This window comes from Serinus canaria, chromosome 5 (assembly GCF_022539315.1).
Source record: "Serinus canaria isolate serCan28SL12 chromosome 5, serCan2020, whole genome shotgun sequence".
NCBI lineage: Eukaryota > Metazoa > Chordata > Aves > Passeriformes > Fringillidae > Serinus > Serinus canaria.
Window position 1 is genome coordinate 52,092,749 of NC_066319.1, and position 20,624 is coordinate 52,113,372.

Here is a 20,624-nt window from a genome sequence, read left to right on the forward strand (position 1 = left end):
TGTGTGTGTAACCCTTGGAGCACACCAGACACCCTGGTTCCTCCCAGGAGCCATATACCTTCACCTCCTGCATCAAAAGGTTATTGGATGCAGCATCAAACTCACCTCCAGCTGTCCTCAAACCAGCTCTAACTGCAGATTTCAAACATTTTCTCCTCTCCCTTTCTCACTAGCATTGGAGGAGGTGATGAAACACAGAGGAAGTTCCAGCACTCCAGGGCCAAATCTTGGACTGTTTCCAGTGATTTTCAGGCTCATGTAGCACTCAGCATTTCCATCCCGTGAACATGGTTATTCCTGGTCACTGGTTGTCAAGGAGTAAGGGGACCCAACCCTGGGGCAATCCCAGAGGGGAACCCTCTGCTCAGCACAGCCAAAGGCTGGCATGACATGAATCAGTGTTTTCAAGATCATGGGTTTGCCCATCAGGGCGGCCCCTCTGCTTCTGCTTCCTGTCTTGGCAGACGTTGCTGAGGGTGAGGTTTTTCCCTGCTACTATAGACTTCTTGGAAAAAGAGTGCCAGAGAGGAAAGTGGCTGTGCCAGACGAGAGGATGCCTGCCAAAAAGCACAGACCAGGAGAGGCATCTGCTCTCCAGCACTGTGCCAGCTCAACTGGGCACTTCCTTCCAGCACAAACCATGGCTCCAAACCATGTCTGCTGCTGGGGATGTCCCCACACAGGACCTGAGCAGCCCCTTCAAAAGTTGTGTGGCCATACAAGTGCTGAGTGAGGGCATCAGGAGCACCAGGTAAGCTCATTGTTCACACTCACCTTTAAATCCCTGGACCATTTTTTTACATTTTGCATCAGACCAAACCTATCAGATGTAAACCAGAAATTCTCCCAAGCACAGTAACCAGGCACTTGGACTTTCTACCTGCCCCACTCCCTGCCCCACAGCAGCCTCCCAGGAAAGGGGGAAGAGGTAGGCTCTGCAGGACCACAATATTTTGATTTTCTGCCTGCAGGGCAACTGCTTCCACCCAGATCTCATCCAGATGTGTGCAGAAGATGCTTTCCATTGAAGCTATCTAAGCAAGGGACAGCACAGCCCTCACAGCCTTCACAGACCCTTTGAAAAGGTCCCCCACAGCCATTGCTGTCACCCCGGCCCTCCAGTCAGCCCCTGCTGTGGCAGCATGGTTCTCCAGGTAACAGGGGAGCCACTCTCCATGGCCAGGGATGCTGGTGGCTAGAAATCAGGAACAGAAATAAGGAAAACAAGTCACAGAATCATGGAATAGTTTGGGTTACAAGAGGTCTTTAAAGGTCATTTAATCCAACCTCCCTGCAATGAGCAGGGACATCTTCAGCGACATCGGGTTGCTCAGATTCCTGTCCAACTTGACCTTGAATGTATCCAGGGAGAGAGCAACTCTCACCTCTCTGGGCAACCTGTTCCAGTGTTTCATCACCCTCATCATAAAATATGTCTTCCTTTTCTATCATCTAAATCAACCCTTCTTCAGCTCCAAACCATTACCCTTTGTCCTATTGCAACAGGCCCTGCTAAAACCTTTGTCCCCTGCCCCCTTCAAGTACTGAAAGGCTCAAGAAGGTCTCCCACCCACAAGTGGAACACAGATTTTTGGAGGCTTTGGGGTAAGGAAGGCAAGCTGTCCTTTTCAGTCTCTAGGCAGGGAGTCAGTCCCCACTCTGAAGGTGCTGGAGGGTGTTCATGTCTCCTGGGAGTGCCGTGAGCCCTGCTCTGGGGAAGGCACGATGCAGGACCCGGATACAGGCGATGTGCTTTCAGGCATACACCTCATCCCCAACAGCCTGCTGGTGGCAGTGCCCTGCTCAGAAAGCAAAGCTTTCAAGAATCATGGAATACCCTGACTGGAAAGGACCTACAGGGATTACCAAGTCCAACACCCATTTCTGCACTGGACAACCTCAAAAGTTACACCAAAAAGTTACACCATGTGTCTGAGAGCATTGCCCAAATGCTTCTTGAACTCTGGCATGCTTGATGCCATGACCACTCCCCTGGTGATCTTGTTCCAGGGCCCAACCACCCTCTGAGTAAAGAACCTGTTCCTGATATCCAACCTAAACCTCCTCTGACACAGCTTCCATTCCCTTAGGTCCTGTCACTGGTGGCCATAGGGAAGAGAACAGTGCCTGCCTCATCTCTTTCCCTTTGTGAGGAGGCTGTAGGCTGCGATGAGGTCTCCCTAAGTCTTGTCTTCTCCAGGCTGAACAAGTCTAGTGACCTCAACTGCTCCACATATGGCTTCCCCTACAGACCCTTCACCATCTTTGTTGCCCTCCCTTGGACACTCTCTAATAGCTTTATTCCTTTCTTACATTGTGGCACCCAAAACTGCCCCCAGCACGCGAGGTGAGGCGGCCCCAGTGCAGAGCAGAGCAGAACAATCCCCTTCCTTGCCCGGCTAGCCATGCTGTACCTAATCCTCCCCAGGACACGGCTGGCCCTCCTGGCTGCCAGGGCACTGCTGGTTCATGCTCAACTTGCCGTCGACCAAGAGTCTCAGGTCCCTTTCCTCATTCCCCAAGCTGTTTGCACACCCAGAGATGACCACCTCAGGGGCAGAACACGGCATTTTTGGAGGCACCTGCTCTATCCCGACGGCGCGTTTCCAAGTCCGCAATGGGACACATCGCACAGCCAAGCCCTCGGACAGGGAGCGCAGGGCCCGGCGTTCAGCGCTCTGTCGGGACAGGGCGCCGGGGCTCAGCCCCTGCGCACGGACCGACCCTCGGCACCAGGCACTCCGCTGCCGGCCGCTTTCCTGCCGAGCGGATTTCTCGCTTCCCTTCTCTCGGGAGGAGGTGCAACTGGAGTTTCCCGGCAGCTGGTCCCGCCCCCGCTTTCGTCCCCTTATAGCCGGGCTGCCCCCGCCCCGGGCACAGACCCTCTGACAGTGCTGGTGACAGTGACAGTGCTGCTGGCCCGCGTCCAGCCCCGCCGCCCGGGAGCCGCCGCAGAGTAAGTCCGACAGTCTCGAGTCTTTCCCCTTCCCCTCGGGCCGGCGTATCCCGCTTCGCTGCCCCGGCGTATCCCGAGCCGCTGCCCCGCTCCGGGCTCACTTGCTGGGGAGCTTGGGGGCTCTCTGCTGGGTCTAAAAGTGGGGAACGAGGGGCACCCACGGAGGGTGGGTTGCCGGGCACAGGGACGGGTTTCAGCCCCACTTTGTAATTATAAGAATGGGGAATAAATCGGACCGCTGGCAGACAGCAGCTCCAGGCATATCCCAGGGCTGGGCTCTGCAAGGATTTGTGTCTGGTAATTCCATTGTGACAGCTGGGTCTGATTTGTGCGGCTTTTCCCCTAAATTTCAGGGCACAGGCTCAAGTCATGACTACTGTAAGCCATTCACCTCCTTCCTACCCTTCTGCTTTTCAACACCTTTCCTAAAATCCAGATGTAGGTATTGGGCACCAAAGTGTCCTAAACCCAGATCAGGCACTGGATTCCAGATTCAGTATGGCACTTCTGCCCTCTCTTTTTTGTCTCTATTTAAAGGAAGTGGTATTCCCCCAAACCACAGGAAAGTAATTGGACTGTGATTCACTCAGTTTGGCTGCACTGAAAACACCATTTCAGAGCCTGGACCTGGATGGCCCTGGGCAGCCCCTGGGACTTGCGCCCTGCCAGGGTCACTGTGCCAAGCTGGCACATTTCTGCATTGCCACGCTTACCCTTTTGTGACTGCTTTTTCTTTGTCAGGGATGTCCCACAGCTCCTAGGATCTGCCTTTCCCAGAGCACTGAAAAACTTGTAGAAATTCCCTTCTGTCTTTGTGCAGCTGCCCCATATCCATTGCATCAGCTCCTCAGCACAAATTGAAAAGTTCAGCCCCAGGGTTAGGATCCTTGGTGTTCAAAGCAGAATTTCTTTTTGAGGCTGCTGCAAAGTGAAGAAGAGACTTTCTGTGACTGGAGCATATGGCTGATCTAGAAGCCATGGTGCCTCACTTTGATACCCGAGTTCAGGACAGAAAAACTGAACAAACACTGTCCAAAGTGTCAACTGCCTGCCCCCCAGCAAGGGATTTCGAGGCTTTTCAGCTCTGTTAAAGAAAATCACAAGGGAGCAGAGAGCTCAGGTTTGGGTTTGCTTAATTTACCCTCTCTATAAAAGATGCCTGGAAAGCCAAAGAATCTGAAAGTGCCGAGAGAAGCTCCCAGGGAATTTGTTTATCTTCTCAGCTGCTGTTAGCTCTAGCAGTGAACTTTGCAAACTCCAGGCCTTAAAGAAGGATTTGGCTTTGGAACTGTATCATGAAAACAAAACTCTAGACAGCAGAAGCTGGTTGCTCTTTGAACAGCAACAGTTCAAAATTATGCTGCTCAGATTTGAAGCAAGAAGAAAAAAATAGAGTATTACAGTGCATTCTCTCTGGTTTTTCCCAATAACAGTGTATATATAGAATTTTCTCTTTCTCTGTATGAAAGATTCTCAGTAACAACGGAAATGATGGTTTCTGGATGGTTTTCAGATGTGTGTCAGTAATTTAGGGAAATCAGAGTCTCGTTTGGAAATGACTGCTGCACTGCACAGCTGTATCTACACATGGTTTTATGCTGGCTTAAAGCATCTCTCTCATGCCAGGTGAGATGCCCTGGGGTCCTCTCCCTGCTCTGCCACTACCATTCCCCTGAATCCCTTGGGTTCCCCATCACCCCCAGCCCTGTAGAGCTGCCTGGTGATGCTGAGGCACATGGAGTGAGTCCTCTGGAGAGTTTCTGCTCCTGCCTTGACTTCTTTGGAGACAAGTTTTTTTTCTCTCAGCTCCCCATTAGGAGCAGAACTTGGCCACCATCAGGATGCTGCTGGAGCACATATTGGGTGGTGGGTGTCTCACAGGTGTCTACAGATAGGACTATGGATTTGAGCAGCACAGTAGAGGGTCAAGATGGGCACTGGGTGGCCCAGCTCTTCTATAGGCTGTGATTTCCCAGGCAGAGCCAAATGGGAACCCTCAGATTTGTGGTGTCTCCATTTAGTACTCAACCCAGATAACAAAAATGGTAGGAAAAAACTCTCACCTCCTAGGAGGATTGCCAGCTTGCAGAGACTGAGTCTGGCATGTTTTTGGACCTCTTTGCTTTGATGAATTAGCAGTTTGTTTAGGTGTCAGCACATGATCTAAGGTACACTAAACTCAAACTGCCTGCACTGCTCTACTGCTTGGCCTAGTGCAATTCTCTTGTGTGGGCAGATAGATAACTTTGCTAGATAACTCTGCTAGATAACTCTGGATTTCTGAGAGGCTGTGCGAGAAAGGGAGATACTCACTAAAATGAGATAAATCCTCATGACCTAGTAAGGTCAGCAGGCTGGAGAGGACCAAAAATCCAAACAAATGCTTGTTAATATTGGCAGCAGCTCAGGAAAAAGAAGTCAAGAAAAAGTTCAGCAAAAAAATTCAGAATTGGGATAATTAATAAATTTCTTCCCCTGAGTGCTCATGGCACACCATGAGCTACCCCTGACCAATGAGATCATTCTGCATGAAAGCTGTTTCCTTTGAAGAGGAAAAGGAGAAAATGGGAAGCCAGCCACTGTGCCCAGAGTCCAGGCTGGGTCCTTGTGTGTCTTGACTCTGCTCCAAGTGTTTTCCTTGCCCATGCTGCCCACCCCAGAAAAGCTCCAACTCAGAGGTAGGTGCTGTGATCAGCAGAGAGCTCGCTGTATCCCACCACAGCCACACCAGCAGTCACAGCACTACAGTCTCAGTGCTGCAGGGCTTCTGGACAGGGTGGCAGAGGGTGTTCTCTGAGCTGTGCTGCTCTTCTGGTTTGAAACCACAAGCTGAATATGCTGTGTCAGAAATAATTGGAGCTAAAGGCTCCCCTGGCACAAACCGTGTTGCCACATAACAATAATGAGGATGATGATGATAACAGTAAATTAGTAATAATACTGAGTTGGGAACAATGTCAGCTCTTGACCTCAAATCATTACATTTCCCAATACCTGAATTTGAATTCTGGGAAATGATGTAGCATTTCTCCTGCTAAAAAAATCAGAAGCCTGCTGGAGTTTCAGCAGGCTTTCATTTGTAAGAAGAGCACAGGCATAGAGGAGCAGCCTGCAGCCCTCCACGCCAAAGCCATCTCCTGGCATGTTCTGTCTGCTGCATTGGGCAGGAGCACATCCTGACAGAGGCAGGAGGTGCAGTGCTAGCAAAGCATCTCTTGCCTGTGCACCCCAGATGTAACCAGGACCACCTCCTTTTAGCTGAGTATTTCTTGTAGAAAGTGTCGGCATTTTTTTCTGTAAGTTTCTTAAAAGTATTTCTTACAGTAAGGTCTTGGTTATCTAGCAATAATGAGATCGACAGGGAATGTTTGGTACCCCTTGACATTAAGACAGGGGCTGCATTTCAAGGCAGAAGTGGGAGCTGGGGTTTACTGGTTCTTCCTGCTGCAGATACAAACGCAGGCCTACCAGCAGTGGCATATGATAATCCCTGAGCAAGAGTTCAAGCTGGCCAAATGGGAGAGCATGGCAGCTTTGCATTGACAGCCTGACCTAGGTGCTTGAGGCTGGCTTTTTTTGAGCACTACCATGACAAAGTTCTGACAGATGTTAAAACTCAGCTTCTAACTAGCTTAATCATTCCCTTAGGGAGGCTTGTACGTGTAGTGTCACTTCAATGCTTTTCAAAGATCTAGTGCATTTATCTTGGCATTGAAGAAGAATCAAAACTTCAAAGTCCACCTTTCTGATCATCATTCATTAAAATGAAAGACCTTAGCCTTTTGGAAGGGATGAGGTACTTTCCTTGGTTAGAAAAAAGAAACAAACCAACAAACAAAAAACCCAATAATGCTTTGTTTGAAATAATAGGAGAGAGAGAAAACACTCAGCTGAGTCCAAGTCTGTGCTTGAACAAACAGGAAGGAAGGGATTTGGCAGAATTAATCTAAGCACAGTTTTGTGTTGGGAAACGCAGGTTATGAAAAGAGCCTTACAAAAATTAGGCAAGTCCAGGTCACTTGCAGAGCATGCCTGTTGCCATAATTTTTTTGGGCTGGTTGGTTGTAATTTTGGGTGTTTTTGTAGTGGAAATGTAACAAAAAGGAACTCTTTTTCCACTGCTTTCAGGATTCTTGTGGGGCATCGTGTGGGGCCATAGCTGGAGTGAACTGCAGGGGGTTTCCTTTCCCCTCCCCTCCTCAGTACATGTGCTAGGGAGATGTATGTGCACAGATTCAGCCATGGCACAGCTGCTGGCTAACCTGGGATTAGCTCAGTTAGTTAAGAGTATGGTGCTAATAATGCCTTTGGTTGTGGGTTCAATCCCTGTATCTTTGGTTGTGGGTTCAATCCCTGTATGGGCCATTCACTTCAGAGTTGGAATTGGTGATCCTTTGGGTCCTTTCCAGCTCAGACTACTCTATAACTCCTGACAGCTGAGCTCTGGTGCTCAGGCCCCCTTTGCTTGCTCATGCAAGCAGAACTCCTTCCCAAATGAGTTTTCATATTTGTTGTGTTTAGAAGGTAATAGCATTACTAATCCTGGACATGGCCTGGCATCCAAAGCAGGGAGAAGGAAAGCTCTCAGCAAAGCCAGGCTCTCACTGCTCTCTGTATAACTTAGAATGAAAAGCCACAGTCTTCCAACCAGTTTTCCCAGAGATAAATATCAACTTTTGTTTCAGCATGACACATATCAACATTATAAACTTTACAAAGGTATTTGAAGATCACCACATTGTGGCTGTATAACTGAAGCCAAATTCTTCATTTGTTTGAAGTCTAATTTTTCTGCCATTACTCAGTACAAAGCAAACCAAAGCTTGCCTGAGAGTTCTTTGAACAGATTTGCTTCAGTCTCCTAGCAATTCACTTTAAATAAAGCAGTATTAGAATAAGAATTGGAAACTGTGAGTCACTTTATTTATTTACAATAATTGCATATTTATAATCATTATACAAATGGTTATAGTTATGCAAATAAATATTTTGCAATCTATTGAATTATAGAGGAACATAATTCTAAATATGAATTCTGAGAAGAAGCTGTAACAATAACAAATTTTTGTTGTTAATTATTTGTAGTGTAAGAGTGTTGGTGATAATGCAGGACTCTGGCAGGATCATGTTTGTTTAAACAAGGCTGAACTACCCTGATCCTCGTGCCTTGTTCCCACTTATCTTGAGCACAGATCAAGAAAAAAGGCCCTGAGTAAGGTGGGAATTGATCCCAATGCCATGTAAGAGTATGAGAGTTTTGTGGTTGCTTTGAAGGCACAGGACACTTATCCCACCCACATCATTCATGTGCCCATCCATGCTCATGTCCATAGACACACACATCCCATGGGAGAGCCTGACAACCTCAAGGTCTCCAATCAGGACATCTGAATCACCAAGTACATGCTCTTTGATTTTTCTCTAATTTAGACTGGACATTAGCCGGGATGGTGTTGCTCAGGAATTCTCCTGTGCTCACATCAGATGTGTAACATTCTCCATGTTGCCCACACATATGCCTTGCCACACTTTTCTCCTTGGTATTTTTCTTCCTAAGTGTTATAATCTGATTTTTTTTTCTCTGAAATTTACAGGCTAGAAGGAAAATGATGAAAATGTTACCTTTTTTCCAAAGTCCTTTTGGAATACGCAGTGGATCAGAGGGTTGCATTGATGCAAACAGGCCTTTTGAAAACACTTCACCATCAGTAGCTGAGCAAGTCCCTGCCTGTCCTGAACCTTCTGCAGATGACATCTGGTCCAGGGACCAGGAGAAGATGAGAGAAAGGCCAGAGGCAGCCTGCAGAGCCTCACGTGCCTCTTCCATCACCAGCAATGAGAGTTGCATCTCTGCCGGGGACAGCCCTGAGAAGGGAAACAAAGGAATAAAGGGAATGCTTAAAAGTGCATTTAAAATAGTTAAAAAGACCAAGCCACCCAGTGGTAAGTGCTCCTCCATCCTCCTTGCAGCATTTCATGGGCCATAGTTTCCTCCAGAGGGACTGTATAAGGCAGGGTATTGTCTGCTAGGGAAACAAAGGTACTGATAGATTGAAGTGACTTTACCAAGAAGCCTGGGGAAAACTGGCCTGAGGGAGACATGACCTCAAGTCCTAGTCTTTTAGTTCCAAGGACACAGTCCTTGAGGAACTGTCCATTTGCAGGTTTTCTGTCCAAAACAAACTTATTTCTGCTTCTCATGGGGGCACAGAGAACTGCAGGTGGGTGAGAGACCAAGGTGTAACTCTCAGCTCTGTTCCTCCATCTCCTCCTACAAAGTCTCATTGTTTTAGTACAAATTATTTCATTTCCAGACAAGCCTTTACCTGTCTAATTGGCATCTCTCTCTCCATCCACTGCATTGCCTCACTGTCTTTTTTTTTTTTTTTTTTTTTAAGCAACCAGAATTGCAGAAAATATTCCAGATGAGACACCACCAATATGTGGTACAATATATTCCTATTTTCCTATCTCAGCTGGATCTTTCTCACTGAGTACATCCTGGGGTCATAACTGACATGTTCACTACCACTTCCCAGTAAGGATTTACTAATTCTCCAGGTGTCTCTCTTCCTCCTCCATCTCAAGCTGATTCACATCCAGCTTGCAGCAGAAAATCTTGTTTGTTGCTAAGTAACTTTTGTTCTATTGCATTTGTATCTTGTGTTTGTGCCATTAAATTTCAGCCCATTTACTATTCAAGTTATCCCATTGTTCCTGTGAAATACACTGAGCCCTCAGTTTCGATAATGTCTCTGAACTTTGTGCAATCAGCAGATGCCAAAAGGGCACTCCCAGCTTTTGTGCCACAATCTTTAAGGATAAATGAAGTATGATGAGTTTCATGAATAATGTAAGCTTTCTCCACCCAGGGTCTTCCAGTACACACCTAACAAATCTTATTTTGGGATATAACTTCGCCATTTTAACTAATAATTTCCCAGGTTTCCCTGTCTCGAGTAACTGGCCGTAGTTCAGAAAAGATAGTTCAATTTTATTTGTCTTGCTTGCTAAATGTGTCCTCCCAAACAATTTCACAGGTCAAGTTGTGCCAAATCTATTTCTGGAAAAGCCATGTGGTATTTCCTTCAGCATATTTTTAGTTACATCTTTCCGTCTACATTATTTCTAATGCCACGCTTCTGACTTGAGGTCATATTAAGGAAAGGGAGATGAGCAATACCTAACTAACTACACAAGGCTAAATTTTGGAAACAATTATAGGTGGCTCGTGAATAGCTGTCCATATGCAACACACTGGTGATGGGTATTCAAGTTTCCATTGCCCCCATTACAGGCAAGCTAGAAATAATCTGATCTTTAATTAAACAGTTTCTATATGGTATAGGAGCCCAAGAGCTAGCATTTTGGAAGTATAAGCATTTTAAAAAAGATTCCAGAGCCATCATTTTTTGTAAAACAGAAGTCTAAATCTTCACCCTTGGTTAAAGAAAGGCTGTTCTGTTTTCACCAGTCAAACAAGTTATGGATCTCCTTGGAGAGCAAAAGCTTTGTGATGCCATTCAACATCTGTTTGCCCTGGAGAAGAGTCTGTCAAGCAAAAGTGAGGAGGGACTGAACACCAGTCAGAAAGACATTGAGTCTGTCTATGAAGTTCTGAAGCACAAAGTCTTCAGCACCTTAAAGGATTCTGTGCTGCTTGCAAAAACAAACCCAGATCTGCTACAGCAGGCAGTGGAGGCTCTGAAAGAACAGGAGAAAGAAGATCAGAACTACTTGTCAGAGAACCCACCTGACCAAAATTTGCAATTTAGACCTAGAAAATGGAAAGAACTCTGGATGGCTACAGTAAAGGAGTCGGTAGAGGCTCGAATGAAAGACACAAGCCGTACTCCTAGAACTGAGAACCTCTCTGCAGTTGGCCAGAACCTCCTGCACATGGGAAAGACAATGAAGGAAGATTTGACAGTGGTTGCCAAGTATATTAACAAGCTTTATCCTCCTGAGTTTAATGTGTTCAGCATATATGCAGAACTCTACCATAATTATTTTGCCTCCCAGGCAAAGAAAAATGCTGAGTCTCAGCTGGAAGACAAGGATATTTACCTTCTTCTCTCATGGGTGCACAACTTTTATCCAAAGTAAGTGGGCTTTTATACATGTTTACCCCTGGAAATCAAAACAGGCTCATTGGCTGCAAACCCAGGCATTTGCTTGATTTATGAGTTAGTATTACTGCGGTGCAGTCCAGCACCTGGCTAAGTTACTGGTGTTACTGATGATGTGCTGATTTACAGTCCTGGCCAGAACAGCCAGAAGGGACACTCTCAAGGCTGCTGGTCTGTAAATGAAGGGCTGTTTCACCATTCTGGCTTCTGGGCAACCTACACACAGCTTCATCTGTGGGGTAAATTGGTCAGGCTTGTTGCCTTGATATCTATTCCAGTTGCAGACCTGGGCTCATTCTTGGAAAATTTGGAAATTTCAGCCCTTTGTACCACAGGGCAGACAATAAATAGAACAACCTGAGATGCAGTTATTCTGGGCACAGAGGATGCTGGTTAGGTGTTACCCACAGTCTATGTTTTCCTCACCTTTGGGAGAGCCAGGGGTGCCCCCCTGTGAGAGGACACAATCCAAGGGTCCCCATAAACTCTGGATGTTATTGAACTGAAAACATTGCTTGTTGTGGCTAATAGTACTGGGAGGAGAATTGGGGGCTTTCACTTCTTAGGTGGAAACCAGTAAAGATACCAGCAATGTTTCTTTTGTTCCAAAGTCCTTCAGTTTCACTTTTTCCTTTTTGTGTTTCACTGATGATTGTAATGATTCATTGTTGATCCCGCAAGTTTTCCACAGCCACTGTTGTGCTCTAGATCGGGATATTCAGGCCTGAACCAGCCGGTGTTTGGAAGTGAGCAGTTATGAGGAGCAGGGCTCAGCCCAGCACTGGGGACAATGCTGGCCAGGGTAGCAGCTGCTTTGGGAGTACTCCCAGAGGCCACGTCCAGGTGTCTGCTGAGGGACCACCTCCCAGCCATCAAACACCAGCTTTTCATCTGCTTGTCTCTCTATATTGATGGAGAGAGGTCATGTCCAAGGGCTAGACTCTCCTGCTTGCTTCAGGTCTCCCATCCCCACCAGAGCACAGTGGCTGGTATTCAGGAGTTTGACAGACCATGACTCCATTCACAGCGTTGCTTGTGGTCCCACCCTCACATGTCTCACCCCTGGCACATATTCATTCAGCCTCTCCAAGTCCTGCCTGGATTGAGGACAATGTACATTTCCATCTGTTTTTTCACTGATACCCTCAAAAAGTGTTAGTGATTTGCATCAACAACTGTCTTGAATTACACTGCCCTTGGAGAATACAATTGTTTGGCTTTTTTCATTCCAGAGACATGAGAAAAGACCATGCTTTAGCCATGGAGTTGGATAAAGTTAAGCTCGGAAGCCTTTTGCCTTCAAGTCTGAGCAAAGAGCTTGAAAATAAATACCTTGACAGTGAAGAGGTAAGAAGGATTCAGACACTCATTTTTTTCCCTTCACTGCTCCCATATGACTCCTCAGAGAAGCTGTGACTTGTCCTGCACACACACTTCTTCACCAGTGAAGCACACACCCTTCCAGGGAGAAGCAAAAGCTTTTGTTTGTTTTTGGGGAGCAGGTCACCTTTCTGCTAGATGGGACTTGCAGAGCAAACTTCTGCTTAGCCCTGGGAGCCATGAGAAAAGAACTGCTCTGTTCTTGTAAATCATGTGGTAGCAGCAGGGAGAAAATCCAACAACAGATCTTTATGGGCAACTTCCTAACTGTCTGATAAATCTCCAGAGGGAGATTCCTGTCCCTCTCACAGGAATCTCTGAAGGATCTTGGATTACTCCTGGTATCTGCAGAGGTGCCAGACCTTAGGTGTGTGCAAAGCATGGAGTTCTGGTCTTGACAAATCTGTTTCTTTGATGGAGAATTGCCTGGTCTGCAGAAAAAAAAAGTTGCTCTGGTTTTTGTATCATCCTTCCCTTAATGGAAACAAGAAGCCACTTTTACAGTACTCCCATAGCTTAGTGCTTTTGGCATTTGGGGCTGGAATTCCTGGAAAATGAGAAGATGAGTTCCAAGTTTAGCTGTAGTCTGTGATGGTTTGCATATGGGAGAGGTGGTGTGAGGTCTGCAAAGCACATGAAGGGGACACTGGGGGATCAGCAGTATGTGCCAGACACTGCACAGACCATTTCCAAAGCCTCACTGCAGCACACAGGAGTCAGAGCAGAGAAAACCTGAGAGCACTTTGTTTCCCTCTCCAGCAATTGTGTCAGAAGAGCTTATGAAAAAGGATTGCAAAAGCAGGTGGCTCTGAGTGTGACAAACACACAGTGTGTGGTTGGGGGAATTTGGGCTCTGGCACATGTAGGTGCTGCAACTTTCCTGCACTGCTCCCCTCCCTGCCCTCCTGATCCCCCAGATGTGGAGGTGTGATGGGATCTTCACTCCCACCTTAAAAAAACTCACTATTGTGTAGGTAGGAATGGTGAGGGGGTTGTCCTTGTTGCTGTGAAGTCATGGGTCATGCATCTCCTAAGAAGGAACCTTTATATCCCAGCCAGGGCTGAGGAAAAAGTCTGCTGAGCCAGGCAAAAGGTGGGTGGGTGAGTAAAACCTGAAAAAGGCAGGAGCTGTTGCATCCATGTTGTAGTAAATGCCATTGTTCTTCCTTCCCTAAAGGTTTCTGTCAAAAATTCACTGAGCAGATGTTTAGATAAAGAAATCCAAATATGGAAAGAAGACAAGGAACCAGAGAAGCTAAATGGGCATTTTCAGAGTGAACTGCTCGGAATATTTGTTATCCAGGTAATACAGAGCTATATTAAAAATAAACAATTGCATCTTTTACCTACTTAGGATTTGAGACCAACTATGGTCAATGCAGAAAAGGAAAAGGCCAAGTCACTTGTGTAGAGTGGTAGCAGAGGTGGGTGGTACAGGGAAGCTCAAAACCATGGCCTGTCTTGGGCCTGGTGTACCATGGGACAGAGGCAAATGCTTCTATAAGCAAAACAAGAAGAAAAACTGCCTTCATTCTCCTGTGCAATTTCTTCTGCATCCCCAGCAGCAGAGAGACAGGAGACAGGCTCAACTGACTGAGAAATAGGGAATCTCTTTCTTCCTCCCAGGGAAAGTGCCACAGGCAGAGCTGCCCCTTTCCATCCTCTGGCAGCAGAGGATTAGTTGAGTTTATTTTTTAAAAATAAACTACTCATGTGTTGAGGTTGTTGTGATTAAATTATTCATTAAAATGCAATCTAATGATATTAAAAAAAAAAAACAAAAGAAAAAGAAACAAAACCATGTGTCAAATTGCCTACTTTCTCAGCTGTTTTCTAGATTTTCTTCATACTCCTTTTGAACCTCTCAGCTAAGTATAGCTGCTCTGTGTGGTCCCTGGAGCAGTTTCAGGGGGGGATGCTGGAGAGCTGGGTGCAGCTCTCAGCAAAGGATCTGCAGCCTCTTTATCAGCAAACCTGTCTGTTTTGGAGCAGGCAACATTTTTTCAAATTGATCTCACTTGTTTGTTAGAGTATCTACAGCAGCCAGAAGCGAGCTGAGGACATCAGCAAGGCTGTGGGTGAGGAGCTGTCCCGTCGGCTGCTGAAGGAGCTGCCAGCCTTCCTGAGGAGGTGAGCTGGGGAGAGGCTGTGGGCAGTGGGGCTGGCACAGCACCTGGGCAGCCACAAACCCACCTCTCCTCTTCACATATCCCCTCCAGCTACAGGGATGCCTTTGAAGACTTCAAGGAGAAAAGCAAGAAGCACAGATACTACAAACCTATACTGATTGCAAATATTAACAACTGCTGGAATTTTAGGTAAGGGTCCAAAAGTAAAGGTTTTGCTCCTTCCTCTGCAGGCAATGTATAGAGGGGAGGTACTCCAGAGTGAGCAGAGGTAGGTCCATCTGCCTGCAGAAGGTTGAGACCTCTGAATTTCTCTCTCTCTCTCCTCTGAGGATAGACTGTTCTGCCCTGACTGGTGTTTTCTTGCAGAGACTACACAGAGAAATACGTGGCAGAAAAGGACGACAGTAAAGCTGATATCCTCAGCACTCTCACTGATATTGAAAACAGCGGCTTTGATGTGCTGCTTCAACAGCTCTTTGCCCAGCTGAAGGTACCATATCTGTGCCCCACATTCTCCTGCCCCATGGCTCAGCTGGTACCAGGGCAGGGCATGTTCTCCTTCTGTGCTATCTGTTGTTCAAATCTCTCATTCAAATCAGCCAAGTTCAGAAGGGACAGGATTGGTCCTAGCCCACAGTGCTGGTAGAAAACTCCCACTAAGCTCTCCTTGAGCTGGTCCTCAAGCCCGCAGGCAAAATGGGTGCAGTGACATAGGCATGACTGTGCAGGTGAACATAAAACCTGCTGATGGCATCTGAGACAACAGCTACAGCAGGGAGAGTCTCAACCTGCAGCTATTTGCTCTCCACACTCTAGGAAGCCATCACTAATGGCATAAACTGCAATTACGCAGCTTTTGGCTTCCCCATAAAGGTGACCTGAAGGGCATTTCTGTACTTCTGGCTTCTTTTTTGTTTTGTTTTGGTTTTTTTTTGTTGTTGTTTATATATATATAACACAATCTTTTCGAGTTAAGCAATTTTGGAGGAAAAGGAAGTCAGGAATGATCAGCCACAAGCTCTCCTTTCTCTGTAGAGCCTTTTGGATGGCATGAGAGAACAGGGGTGAGATTTTTTTCATTTTCATATTTATTTACTGTGGCTGAGAAAAATTATGATTGAAAACATCTCATAAGGATTCATTTTTTTTCCCCTGATGGTTCCATAATTCTTTAATCAGACAAGATGGTGAGGGAAAAAAAAGCAGAAACAATAAAAAAACCTCCAAGATTAACCTTTCATGTCCTTGGTCTTATTCACCATGAGGAGCCAAGAAGGGGACACAGCCCCTTGTTCCCCTGGCCCTGTAAGGCATCACCACACAACCCTTCACAGTACTACACACCATGCTCTCACTATGTGGGATACTCTGCATGTAGAAATGACAAATATACATGTGCATAGAATTTGTTTGAGGTAACTTAGCAGATTTTCCTTTTTTTCAGCCAATGTACAAGAAGTTTACGGAGAATAAGTGGGATTCCAGCAGTGAAATTATGAATGAGATCATTAAAACCACCAGCAAACATATTTCAGACCTCCAAACCTTAAAGGACCCGTTTTACCATGTAAGTCCAAGAGAAATATTGGAGGGATTCTGGGGCGCTGGGGCTGCATTTTCAGCTCTGATCCTCTGCAGCTTGAGCTGCCTTGACCTCTGGTGAGCTGGCCTGGCATCAGGAAGCCTCTCAGGCAGGGTTTCCATCAGCATGCAGTTTACCCAGAAAAGGCACATAAATCTCACCCTCCTCTGACAGAAGCAGACTCCTACAGCTCTGCTGCACTGTTTGCAGAGCAAACCACCCCTGATGCAGAGAAAGTGCTTTAGAGACCACCCAGCATGTGGCTTTGATTACAGATTTGGTTTAGCAATCTTGAAAAACAGATGCAGTTGCATGGTTCAGTCTAATTTGATTGCCCTAAGGACTGGAGGAGGTGGATGCAAATGGGACAAATCCCAGAGAACTGAGCCAGAACCACATCCTCATTGCTGCTGGACTATATATGAAATATCATAATATAAGACAATATTTGATTTCCTGTCTTTGTCTTTTTAGTAGCTGAGACAAATGAGGGTATTTTATATGTTAGAGAGAAGAACAGGAAGAACAGCATGAATTCCTGTTTCTCTGGAATACTGTTACTTCTCTAGCAGCACATGGAGATCTTTTCTGCATTTTAAACTCTTCCCAGAAGGAAACAACATTTGGAAATTCCCATTCTTATTAGAGCACAAAGAAATTCTCAGCATCTTGGATGTGCTGTAACCGGTCTTGGAAGGCTGGCAAACAGGGCTGTTCTTGCTGTGTAATCTGCAGCAGGCATTGGTGGGGCATGGCTCAGGGTACCCAGGGTGGTTTTGTCCTCCATACACACACATGGTTTGCTATGTCCCCAAGCAAAGAAGAGATGGATGATGATTCCCTCCTCTCCTTCCCAACAGGCTATCATTGAGAAGATCCACGCCCGTTTGGTTAAAGAGTACATTGTGAGGCTGCTGAAGAGGAAGGTCAGCCTGAAAACTCCAGCACAGCAGCAAACTCTGGCCCAACACATCTCCAAGAATGCTGCTGACCTGGAAGTCTTCTGCACCAGCAATGTACGTGAGTACTTGCCATGAACATGTCAGACTGAAAAACAGGAAAGTAATTTTGGGAACTTTTGTTAACCTTTTCAACTCAGCCTAATTTCCTGAAAGGCAGGACCTTAGGCAGAAAGAAGTCTAAGTGCTTGTAGGCAGAAAGGGTCCCCTGTAAGCAGCCTGCCCCTCCCTGCTTGGAGAGACATGATTTCATCTTCCTCTCTCCCACAGGCAGTTCCCTTTCGAAGGTTTATATTAGAAGGGTCAAAAGTCTTAGATAATCTTTTCTGGTTTCAGTACAGCTTCCATGGAGTCTGGGTTTCCTCTCACCCTTGATTTCCCTCACGCTGCAGCTTTTGGGTCAGCCAGGGGCTAAAGCAGGCAGTGTGGGGGTCTGTGGTATGCAAGGAATTTCTCCATGAGAGCCACAGCTGGAACACCCACCCCTCTCTGTCCTTTGAGATCATCTTCCTCCTTCCATGCCTCTAATTTTGCCTGCAAAAAAAGCTAACAGCTAAGCCAAAAACTGTCCTCCATCACCCCAGGCATGTTTGACTGGAGAAGGAACAAGTCTGAGTTTCACATTGAGTGGATAGGAGGTTAGGCAGCTGCACCTTGAAAATTCCAATGGTCAGAAAAAGCTCTAGCTGGGGCTTCTACCCAGTTCTGGTGATGCCTAAAGAGATGCTAAAGGCAGGGTTGTGTTTGGAGTTGGGGCAGAGCAGCACTTGGCAGTGATTCACCTGGCCCATCAGACCTGGTACAAACACCAGGCAGTGCAGAAACCCAAGAAAAAGGAAATGAGCAGATAGAATCTGCTGAGGTGGATGTGGAAGTCTCAGTCTTATGGCAAACCACACACCACTTGTGTGAGAGGATTAAAAACCATCAAAAAGCTAATCCAGTTTTTCCAAGGCTGCCTGAGGCAGAAACAGCATTGAAAACAATGATGCACCTAAAATCACTGATGTGTCCTTTCCACTTGCCAAAAAACAGCCTCAGGAGGCAGCTCCTGGGGTGGGGGGCAGTTTTCATCCCCATGATGTCCTCCTAACCACTTTTTCTTCTTGCAGGGATCTCAAGCCACGTGGCTGAATTCAGCGCTCCCCAAACTGGCTGAAATAATCCGACTTCAGGATTTAGGTGCTATTAAAATTGAAGTTGCAACACTCGCCACAACATACCCAGACATCCGGTAAGAGATGCTGAAACAGATTTGCTAGTACTCATAAGGAATTTTAATTGAGCCAGAAAGCAGTCAGATAAGAATATAGGTGAGGTTCATACAGCCTGAGCCTATAAACCTGGGTGGGGGCTGCCTTCCAGGCTGTGGCAATCCCAGTCCTATCAGAAAGCAAAGGAAGATAATAAAAAAAGCCTGTTGATATATTCCAAATTCTGGCCTGATTTTCTCCTTTATGTTGGAGATTCCCTTCCCTACCCCAAATATCCCAGGACAGTGCAGGGTCTTGTGTAGGACTGCCAGATACTGAGCTGGCACCCACAGGGGATGTCAGCACACGCCACAGGGTGGGAGTGACATCCTGGTGCAGTGGCCCTGACATGTGGAGGTGTGTGGGAGGAAATAACACCTGCCCATTTCTCTTCCACAGCAAAAGGCACCTGGAAGCGTTCCTGCACATCAAAGCCAATTTGTCACGCAGTGAACTCAAGAGCATCCTGGGCTACTTGGCAGACAGCACAGCATCCACACAGCCCAGGGCCCCACTCTTCTCCAACATCAATGTGTCCTAGACCAAGGCATGCCTTGGCACTGCCCTGTGCTGGACTGTGGGGTGAGCTAGGGATGGAGACCATCTCCTGGAGCAATGCATGGCACACACTGCCACCTTTTCCTATGGAAAGTGCTTTGTCCCAGTCTGGTGCTCAGCATCCCTGTGGGAATCATTGTCCTCCCTGTGGGACTGGGCACAGGATGCACCCATGGGAGGTGCAGTGCCCAAAAAGATCGGGGCTGCTCCTCCCACCAGTCATGGATTCCCTCTGAGGTCTCCTTGGTGCCACCACATTCTCTGCCTGGACACTGCCCTGGAGCTCTGAACTTTATCTACCTCTCAGGGTGCCACAAAGGCCACATCACAGACCAAGCAGGCACCACTTAAGTAGCTTTTTATCTTCTAAGGAAGTGAAGGGAAACAAAAACCAAAACCAACATTCAGAGATGTGTAGCATCCCATGAACTCTCGAGATGTTGGGAAAATCCCATGTGAGCATGCTTGCAATCCATCTGCCTTCCTCAGAGCCAGGCAGGGTAGCTGTGTTAGGCTGGTGGGAGAGGCATGAGGTTCCTGTGGAGGAGGGGCTGCAGCTCAGCTGTGGCAGGGCTCCTGCCAGCCCCCTTGGAACAGCTGCAGGCTCTGATCCAGGGCAGCAGCACTGCCCAGGGTCTTGGGGTTTCCAGTGGAGAACTGGCCCTGGAGAGTGTGTGCTTCCTCCTCTTCTGTGAGGTGGGAGCACCTGGGCCCCTGGCAGACAGCCCCTCTCCAGTGACCCCATCCAGGGCACCTGCACAGAGGGACCCCTCAAACAGAGGCTGGGAACAAGCTGCCTATTGAAATGGATTGTCTGGGTTAAGCCAGCATCTGGTAAAACACTTTGGATATTACAGAAGTCCTCCTTACCAAGGAGAAGACTTCCCGACCCCATTAACAACGCAGGCTTTGAATGGGGTGTGGAACTGGTCCCAAATGTCATCAATACATACTGAGCACCCTGTATGTGTCACGATTCTCTTGCTCACTCTTTCCCCTTGGGCTGTGAGGTAGATATGATGTGAAAATACAAAGGAGTCTCTTGTGAAACTGTGTTTTGTTTCTTACAGCACAGTTTTTTTGGGAACTTAATTGCTTGCCAAAACAGCACTGTGTATATTTGGAGACCTTTCCCTTCTGTTCTCCTGTTTCAACTTTTGCATCAGTCTGTGGAAAGTCAGTCCGGAAGGAAGATGCCTGATGACTGTGCAAACTATATAATGTATTTATATGTATATGCAATATACCACCAGTGTATTTTTGCATCCAATTTTATTTTTTCTCAGTTAGAGATACTAATTTGCAATGTTTATAATAAACAGTATTCAAATATGCTAGAAAAGTGACAGTTTACTGTGTTGCCACTGCTATGTTGTCCTTCAAAGGGCCATTTCTCCCAGCCGGCTATGGTGAGAATCACCCACTGCTTCCAAGTAGGGGGTCTTGCTGGACTACAGACAGGCTGGAAAAGCCTTGCTGCTGCCCCTGTAAGACATCCACTGAGAAGGGTGGGCTGCTCAGTCACAGTGGCCAGTGGCACATGCTCAGAGGAGTCTTCTGCCAACAGGTCCTGTAGCAAAATTGTGCCGTGAGTGAAAACAATGCTTTGATTTTAATCTGCAGCCTGGCCACAGGCAGCACAAATCACTCTCTCCTTCCTTAAGCACACTCAAACAAA

At 46.8% G+C, this 20,624-nt stretch overlaps 1 protein-coding gene across 1 annotated transcript; it reads left to right on the forward strand.

Moving 5' to 3' along the window:
- The first annotated feature begins 2,845 nt into the window (after window positions 1-2,845).
- On the forward strand, window positions 2,846-20,280 carry TNFAIP2 (TNF alpha induced protein 2). The gene is made up of 12 exons (XM_030240656.2): window positions 2,846-2,956; window positions 8,551-8,899; window positions 10,431-11,058; window positions 12,318-12,432; window positions 13,643-13,768; window positions 14,495-14,595; window positions 14,685-14,783; window positions 14,961-15,084; window positions 16,039-16,161; window positions 17,037-17,192; window positions 18,248-18,369; window positions 18,788-20,280. Exons 2-12 carry the CDS (start codon window positions 8,563-8,565, stop codon window positions 18,927-18,929), a joined length of 2,073 nt encoding a protein of 690 aa, XP_030096516.1. The 5' UTR covers window positions 2,846-2,956; window positions 8,551-8,562; the 3' UTR covers window positions 18,930-20,280.
- Window positions 20,281-20,624: the final 344 nt, after the last annotated feature.

What these genes read in the sequence shown, in the direction of transcription:
- TNFAIP2 (XM_030240656.2), top strand. Translation starts at nt 8,563, where the DNA reads ATGATGAAAATGTTACCTTTTTTCCAAAGTCCTTTTGGAATACGCAGT. An exon ending in CTGCCAGCCTTCCTGAGGAG is followed by an intron (nt 14,596 to 14,684) that starts GTGAGCTGGGGA and finishes TATCCCCTCCAG; the next exon opens with CTACAGGGATGCCTTTGAAG. An exon ending in AAGTCTTCTGCACCAGCAAT is followed by an intron (nt 17,193 to 18,247) that starts GTACGTGAGTAC and finishes TTCTTCTTGCAG; the next exon opens with GGATCTCAAGCCACGTGGCT.